The sequence below is a fragment of the Haemaphysalis longicornis genome, unplaced genomic scaffold, assembly GCF_048455015.1.
Source record: "Haemaphysalis longicornis isolate Haplotype H1 unplaced genomic scaffold, Haemaphysalis longicornis Haplotype H1 scaffold_1, whole genome shotgun sequence".
Lineage (NCBI taxonomy): Eukaryota > Metazoa > Arthropoda > Arachnida > Ixodida > Ixodidae > Haemaphysalis > Haemaphysalis longicornis.
Window position 1 is genome coordinate 432923260 of NW_027526203.1, and position 8721 is coordinate 432931980.

The window sequence follows — 8721 nt, forward strand, 5'->3', positions numbered from 1 at the left end:
TGTCAATACGGCAAATTAAAAAAAAAACAGCAGTAAAAAATTCAATCTTTTTCATGCTGTCCAATCACGCGGGGCAGAGGGTGAATTTTTAAAATGATCTAGCTCAATCTAAAACTAGTTTCTGTTGAGCTTGGCTCGTCTGTTGTTCTGCCATGACACTTTTTCCACTGAAGCTGAGTTGTAAGTTGCATTTACGGCCCCCTCCGAATCTGGCATGAGATGTTAAGAATACAAGTTATCGAGGAACATGCGCACCTTGGAGTTTGCTAACAGCAGCCTTGCTGCTAAGTTCGCAGGGTACCCGCAGGAAAGGATAAATTATTTAAGCAGGAAAAGTTTGAGGCTTATGTAAATACGATGAAATAAGTAATTTTAAGCAGCATCATAGGAAACCAATTTTTAGCTTATACACTGAAGCGGTGAAACCTGATTAGTAGCAGACTGAAGAGAGATGTGAAGAAGTGTGAAGTAATAACGAACAGTCATTGTGTGAAATAAGCATTTGAGCATAGGTGCTGGAATGCGAGCAGACGTATAGCAACCGAGTAAAAAACAGCTTCAGTAATAGAAGAAACTCCTACCTATAGAGTGCATTCGTTCACGGATAAGTACTGCTACTCGTAACTTTCACAACCAACGCATACTTCAAGCTCACACTTCTGCTTCACAGCAGAACCGCTGTCATCCTATCCGCCTTGGGAAAGAAAACTTATATCGCCCTCAACATCCAGAACGTAAATATACTGGGTATCATGATTCCGTACACAATTAAAGCACGTATAGTGCGTTGAACGGCCAATACAAAGAAATCCAAGCTCACATGAGGAAAGAAAGTGGAATTAAGCAGGCATGTGATGTGAAAGAAAGAATCGACAGACGGGCAAAAACAACAGTGCCGTCGACTTGTCATCTAGTACAAAAGGAAAGGAGGCTTGGGGAGGGGTGTAAAATATGGCAGCGACTAAAAAGCAAGGGATAGATTTGGCTAGCGCAGAAAAGCCGATGAAGCCATTTGGTCTTTGCCCGGTGGTTGGCCGATGTTAATGATAGTGATGATATGGTGACCGGCTGGTGATGGATAATATGCTCGCTTGCCTTTTTAATTTCTCTTTATTATTACACTTCCGCCCTCCCCACTTCCCTTAGGTGCACACTGTTCGTCATCTTTGTGCCCGCTCCCATGCTTGCACTTGAACTTTGCGAAACGGGTGCGGTACAAAATCCTACTTCGTGGCCCCGCTCTTCGGGCTGTGCGTCGCGCCGGGCTTCGGGCTGTACTTCAAGCAGAGCCTCGGGCTGTGCTTACCGCCTGGCTTCGGACTCTGTTTGGCACCTAGCTTCGGGCTCGCCTCGACTGGCTTCAGACTCTGTTTGGCACCTGGCTTCGGGCTCGCCTCGACTGGCTTCGGGCTCTGTTTGGCAACTTGCTTCGGGCTCGACTCGACTGGCTTCGGGCTCGACTCGAATGGCTTCGGGCCGTACTTTCCTCCTGAGTGCTTGGGTCTCTGCCTTTCGCCTTGCTTCTCAGCGTGCTTCGCGTCGCCCTTCCCGCCTTGCTTCTCTCCCTTCTTTGCGTCTTGCTTCACAAAGTCCTTGGCTTGCTTCGCGCCATCTTTTTCGTCTTGCTTCGCGCCGTCCTTTGCGTCTTGCTTATGGCCCTCCTTTGTGTCTCGTTGCATGCCATCTTTGGTACTGTCTTCCGTACCTCCATTGTTGGCAGCGCAGGCAGTCACATAAGTGGCTGAAGACTTCGAGAACAGGCGGTCTGCCTCCTTTATTTTGCGCTTTTTCTGCTTCTTTTCATCATCCCTGTTGCTCTTATTCGGTGAAAGGTACCGATCCCAGCCTCGTATTATGTTTCCATGCGGCTGTGTCGAGTCCGCCAAGTATTGCCCTTCGCACGCATAGATTCCCCGTTCGATGTCCTGCAATTCATCCTGAAATTTAAAAAGAAACACTGGGATAAGACTGGTGAAGGAGTCAGTTAAAATCAAGCTGCATGGCGCAATCGGGACGGAATTTCGAGTCGCCTGCGAGGACGTGAATGCTTGTAGGGGAGGAATTCTACGGAGAGCTCCCGCTATGACAATTAAAACACTACAAAATTTGTAGCTATGCGTATTATTGGTCCCCAGGTGGTCAAAATGAATCCCGAGCCATCCACTACGGCGCGCCTCATTGCCTGCGTAGCGTCGGCGCGTTAAAACCTCATAATCAATCAACGTATTGTTGGGGATAAGTATAAGACATTGAGCAATCCTCTTGGTGTGTTAATGCGAGACCAGTATTACTTGTCGCTGACCTATGTCGCCGAGTTTAGTACTGCGGCGAAATGCCGCTCAGTTTAGTGTCGCTGCGTCATAAATCGGGACGCAGTAGAGACTTTCAGCTTTGCGGACAGCGTACGCTACGCTAGCGGCAGTGGCTACCGGGACCCAACTACGTATGCGCGCATTTGTTCCGGAACGGGCAGCAAGCCGCGCCGTGCCCGTGTGCGCATGCGCAGTCGGGTCCCGGTACCCGCCGCCGCTAATGTAGCGGCAGCGCAAGACAAACCGGCGATACTGTGACCTGTAAGCTTAGTTTCGATACCTCAGGTCACACTCTGCGCCTTATAGGGTGCCTGAATGTTCCTCCTCGCCCGCGGCGAGGAGGAACATTCAGGCACCCTAGCGCCTTAGGAAATCTCGCGCCATCTAGTAAATCAACCGCGAAATAGCGCCCAACCACGTGCACAGTTGAAACTACGCGCCTTAGGCCGTCTTGCAGATTCCCGGCCGCGGCGGCCGCTTTTCTGATGGAGGCGAAAAGCAAAAACGCCAGTGTGTACAAGATTTTGGCGCACGTTAAAGATCCCCAGGTGGTCAAAATTAATCCGGAGCCCTCCACCACAGCGCGCCTCATCGCCCGCGTTGCGTCGGCGCGTTGAATCTTCAGAATCAATCAATCAATCAATAAATCAATCAATCAATCAATCAATAAATCAATCAATCAATCAATCAATCAATCAATCAATCAATCAATCAATCAACCAATCAATCAATCAATCAATCAATCAATCAATCAATCAATCAATCAATCAATCAAATTGCCCGCTCAACAGAGCAGAACCGTGTGCACAGCCCCGAATATAATCATCACTGTCCCCTGCTGCTACGGTGGCGCAATGCGAAGGTAGCACAGTGCTTAGCACGCTCGGCTACAGAGCGGTAGCATGCATGCAGTGACGGCGGGGGAGGAGATTGAACCTTCGCCATGGTATCTTTTAGACACGACAGTTTGTCTCGGGCTACTTAAACCCAAAAATTTTGATCTGTCTGTCTGTCTGTCCCTCAATTCCGCCACCCAGCCAAAAATTAACATAATTCTTGAAAGGTAACAAGCAGAAACTTTCCAAGCCACTCAATCTCAAAACACACTTGTCAATATTGTTAAGCAACAAGAAAACATTGGGCATATTTTAGGCAGAATGTCAATACATAACTGGTACCGGGAGTGTTCTATTATTTTAAAATATGTGTTCTTGGCATTTGCAACAACAAATAAAAAATAAGCGTTGAAAACAATGTTTTGACCCCAAAATACAAAAACCGCTTGGGCATCGTGGCGGCATTCTAACAGTAACAAAATGTTCCAACTGATTACGCGCGAGCAGCGGAGCGCGGGGAAATTGAATTGAGTTGAACAAATCTCCACCGTGTTTATCGTGGGAAAAGTGAGGCACTAGTGGGAGAGCGTGAGAGCTGGGCGGGAAAAAAAAGGAGGCATGTACGTGATAGGGACGGCAGAAGGGTCGTCTTTCGACGTCTGAAGCGAAGTGAGCAGACAACGTGGTCATTTTGTAATAGTTAGATGTCTTGAATTGCGCGCTGTTACTCTGCCACGGCTTTTTGGTGACAGCGGGGTATTCACGCAGTGAGCCAAGTAACGCTCTCTCATTAAAATCGGTAGCATCTTCTCGGTCTACAAGAAAGGCCTAAAGCATAAATGAATCTATTATAACCCGAGAATTCTTTAGCGCTATTCAATAAAGTTGTTTCTCTCTCTCTGTGCTTCGATTCTTGACCGAGTAGACGCTGCTACGATTTCGTTCCCCTGGAAACCCGGGGTATTGCTTGTTTCGCTTCCTGGGCGGTGACTGACCACTCCATCCACTCCTTTACGCCTTCACACTACCAGGGGTGCGCTGCATAGAGCTCCTTGCAGATGTTGCAAAGCCACCTGTCTCCTCCAATTAGCCCGGTATCCTCCAACGGGTATTTTACAGGACGACACCGGTTTCGACTGTTCTGAGAACGTTTTTCCCCATGCCCCCCGAAACCCACTAGCGCTGAGGCGCCGCAGAAATACGCAGGAACCAGAGAGAAACCAAACCGGAGCAGCGTCCACTTACTCAAGAACCGAAGCAAGGAGGACGGGGCACGTCACCGAAGGAATTTGGTGCCCCTTAATATCCCTAGCCAAGACTCTGCGCATGTCACCTCCTACAATAAGCAGGAGATTCGCACGCCTGGAATTTTACACTTGTCGAATATAGCGAAAACACGTTCGTTACAACGCACTTACAGAGCAGCGCCATGCTACAGAAGCGGTAGCGTCATTTTGAAAGTGGCACGGGAAGAAGGCACTGCGGTTACTACCCCCCCCCCTTCTCCCCATTTACTAGCACCACTGACCAAACCACGGGGAAAATGGTGAAATTGGGAAACTTCCCGCTGAATACAAAAGGGTTACGTACGGCCAGTTCCGCTTTGCGCTTCAGAAGAGCGGCGAGTTCAGCCTTCGCATCACCCTCACTGCTGCTACCGCTGTTCTCCGATGCCATGTTCGTTGGCTCTGTTGGAACTGCTGATCGCGTGGCATGTGCAGGTTCGCAGTGCGAGAGGCGCCCAAATCAACGACATTAATTCTTTGCTAGAAAACGTAGACTGGATTAGTTATGCTGCCTGACTTTTAAAATATTTTTCGTTATATTTTTGGTCGATAAAAAGAACTTTATTTTCTTCTTCTTTGGATACACAAAACGTGCGTTGCTCTCGTGCTTTGTTGCGAAACCTTTATATATACTTTTTCTTTCGGTGATCAGCATGCATCACCTTGTGATGTTGCGTGTTTTCGTGCCACACAAAAAAATAGTTGTTTTGTTCCTAGTTCAATATCATAACATAAAGGCGATGTCAACACGCGTGTGATGTAGAACAGCCCATACGGTGACCGCGGAAGGTGCAGTCAGGTAGATTTCAGTGCAGGTGGCTTTCAAGTTAACTCTGGTTGGGTTTATTTACTGCCGAGCGTTGGACTAGCCACAAGAACATAAAATCAATGCAAGCTGTTGGAAATATACGCACATACCGAGAACTTCATCTTTCTTTGCTCTGCCTCTGTAGCAGCCCCATTGGTGTCGGCCTCAATAGAGGCGCCGCACGAGCCTCGCGCCCCAGAGCCAAGCTCCACGCCGAGAGCACGAGCCGCATGAGGACAAGCGCCGCATGCGAACCGAACGGGTCTGACAAAGGACCGCTAATGTGCCCAATAATCCTTGGCGGTCAGTTCAAATAGCAAGCTATAGTTGCTTCGTGGCTTACACCCCTTTATTTTGTTGGACGCGTCACAACTTTTACGGCGAAGCTGTATATGGCTACCCCCCTCCACTGGTTTTCATTCCGGTGAAGCCGTTTTACTCGAGCATCCCTTCTCCTCTCATTCTTTATACCCCTCGCCACCACCGATAACTTTTAACAAGTAGCTTTTTTTTGTAAACTTCACACTTTCAACTGCGACGGACTCCTGTCGTTCGCTCGGAGGAACGGCGCACACACAAGCGCGAATGGGGGCGAAAACAACAGAAACCCGTTGCCGTCGAACCTATACAGCCGCCGCCGCCGCCTCAAGTTCCACTGGGTCGCGTAGCTCCGAATCCCTTATGGACGAAGGACAACTTAACTCGTCCGCTTGGAGCGCCAATTTAAACCTATAACTCTTGTTCAGCTTGAAGGGCTTTCGGAGCAACATTTCAGCCAGTGTCTTTAGGCTTTAGCATTCGCACATCACCGGTTGCTGGGTTGTGCGTGCACGGAGGTTAGGTGGAGGGGCGGGGGGCATGCCCGCGCAGGTAGAGTGCATGCCCTCACCGTTGACTGGGGCGAGATTTCAACGTAGACGTCTCGCAGCCGAATGCGACCTTACTGCTGTCCTTCGTGGTCGAGTATTTTGTGCTGGCGTGTCACACGGACAATAAGTTGCCTACAATGCGGGAGGGAAACGGACAGCCTCATGTTTGTCCGCTAGAATAAAGCTCGGGTCCTGCCAAGTTTCATTCACCTAATTGGCTAGGAAGTATGCTCAATCGCAAATTGCAAACAAACGTGTTTTGTTTCGTGCATTCCTTGGATTGCGCCCATCTTTGCTGGTAAGCCTTTTACACAGAGTGGAAGGGCACTGATTTTTTTTTTTTTTGGCAGGCTGGTTTTCAGACGCGGAGCAAGAAAAATTACACCATCTTCCCACGTGGGAACCCTGAGGGGATGCAAAGCCGTGTAGTATTAGCGTGTTAATTGGTTGTTAGAGTAAAGACACGTGTAGTCGCGTATTAAATGTCTTCTTTATTTATCGAGTAGTGGGGAACGTTTTGCGGCTTCTCGTTCTCGAAGCGAGGAATCCGCTGTTCGACGCTGGCGTTTCGAAGCGTTGTCACGTTGCCGAACCCCAACTGGATCAGCTACTCACCGCTGGCGTTTCAAAGCGGCTTCTCGTTCTCGAAGCGAGGAATCCGCTGCTCGACGCTGCCGTTTACGTTCGGCGTCGCGAGCTCTCCTCTGTGCAGCCTTGTCTTCGGAGGTGCTCGCGGTTCTGACAGTGTGCTGGCTGGCGCTAGTTGAAGGTGTGCCAGCCAGTTCGCTGACGGAATCGTTGGCGTCCATTTGCAGTCATCGGACGGCGCAGTACCGAAGAAGCAACTGAGCGGAGCGCGGACGGGTTTATTTGCAGAGCAGAGGGAGTGGAGAGGAGGAGCAGCGCGCATGCGCGTGATTGGACAGCTGGTGTGCAGAGGGGAGAGGAGGAGCAGCGCGCGCTAGCGCACAGGTGGTGTGGAGAGGAGGAGGGGAGAGAGAGCGGCGTTATCACAGCTGTTGTGGAGAGGAGGAGAGGTGCGGACGCCGGACGACGGAGGGTCGACTAAGAGATGCTTTGCATCTAATATACAGGAGGCTACACGACCCATTGCGGCAATCGCGGGTGAGCGACCAGATAATGTCATGATTGAAACCAAAGCGGACGGCGAAGCTTCGTAGTTGCGACGGCGTAGGAGAGGGTGGCGGCACCTGATGGTCGGAATGATAGCGGGACAACAATTAAAACTGGCACCGACCAAGAACGTTTACAAAATCCAAAAAAGGTGTTTCGGCTCCCGTACGGGTGCCTTGTCCACAATGAAAAGGGGGGCGAAAGTGATAGCGGCCGCAATTCATCCCGTGGCTGCGCAGTGCGATGCCGATCGCGTTGGCCGCGCAGTTTCTTCACCCACGGCAGATGCAGCCAGCTTAACCTCTGGCGAGCGCTTGTGACATTATCTGGCCGCGCTAGGAAGTCTCGTTTCACTTCCTATCTTAGGCCGGGTTCAGACTATTGTCGCAGTTGTCGTAATATCTTTAAACAACGACGTCATTTCACGTCTCAGCCAACCTAACTGCGTGAAACGCCGTTTTGTTACGTCCATAGCGCACGATATGGCTGTTACGTCGGTAGTCTGAACATAGCACTATTCTTACTCTGTGCTTTCAGAGAATATGTATGCGCACACACTCTAAGGCGATCCCGTGGTTCGTCTTGACCACAATGCACTCGAGTGACCAATCCACGCTGCTATTGGAGCAAATTCGGCGAATATTAGCCAAATGCATAAAATTTGAGTAAAAAATGGGATCTGCGCGGTCGCACTGCGCAATGCAGAACGTCAGCTTGCATTGTGGAATTCTACAGCACAGACTGAACTACTTTTGAGTCAAATTTAATCGTATGCTTGACATCCTCATTCGCCGAAATTTTATTGTTGGTTGAATGGATTGGTCAATCGAGTCAACCGTCTCATGCTCGGCAGTTGACAATTTGTACTAAAGGGGCAAGTCACTAATGCGCCCACTAAGGTGCAGACGTTGACCACAATTCCCTTCTCGACGGTTCAGACGAAATAAATCTCCTACAACCTGCATTTCTTTATGTCAAATGATTTCATCATGTGTTTGGTTAAGTAAACCCAATAACTTCAGTGCCTGTGCACTTCTGTAGGTCAGGATGGCTCGAAGACCTCCTGGAAGATAAAGACATCCTGAAAGACTTCCTGACCACCAGCGGTGGCTGTGGGGACCCCACCACCGCTCCCTTCTGGCCTTCCTCCGCGAAACGGGAGCCAACCTCCATTTGCAAAATACTCTAATTTATGCCAAAGGGCATATTATCGCATTAAAAACCCTTTTTTCGACTTCTGTATCACAGCTGAGTGTTTCGAGATGATTACATCTAGGAATTTATTGTTTGACACCATGCTAATAATTGTATGTCAATACACAAGTTGTATAGTGAAGCATCGCCGCAGGCCTCCCAGAGGCGCGCCGAAGAACAAAGCCCACGCCGGTCATCAGGAATGCAGAAGGTCGGTTTATTTTCAAAGCCAGGCTTGCTTATATATAGTTCTAAGGTAAAAGAGGTTCTAAGGTTCTAAGG

The 8721-nt window shown here is 49.4% G+C and overlaps 1 protein-coding gene across 1 annotated transcript; it reads right to left on the minus strand.

Annotated features, from left to right (window-relative positions):
* Positions 1 to 1179: 1179 nt before the first annotated feature.
* Positions 1180 to 4825, minus strand: LOC144172956 (uncharacterized). The gene is made up of 2 exons (XM_077701553.1): positions 4739 to 4825; positions 1180 to 1937 (listed from the first exon to the last, which is right to left on the minus strand). Exons 1-2 carry the CDS (start codon positions 4823 to 4825, stop codon positions 1224 to 1226), a joined length of 801 nt encoding a protein of 266 aa, XP_077557679.1. The 3' UTR covers positions 1180 to 1223.
* Between the last annotated feature and the right edge of the window lie 3896 nt (positions 4826 to 8721).

Bases quoted from the DNA above. Each gene is read 5' to 3' on its own strand.
- LOC144172956 (XM_077701553.1), bottom strand. From the start codon at position 4,825: ATGGCATCGGAGAACAGCGGTAGCAGCAGTGAGGGTGATGCGAAGGCT. The intron at 1,938-4,738 runs GTACGTAACCCT...TTTAAATTTCAG, and splicing joins AGCGCAAAGCGGAACTGGCC to GATGAATTGCAGGACATCGA.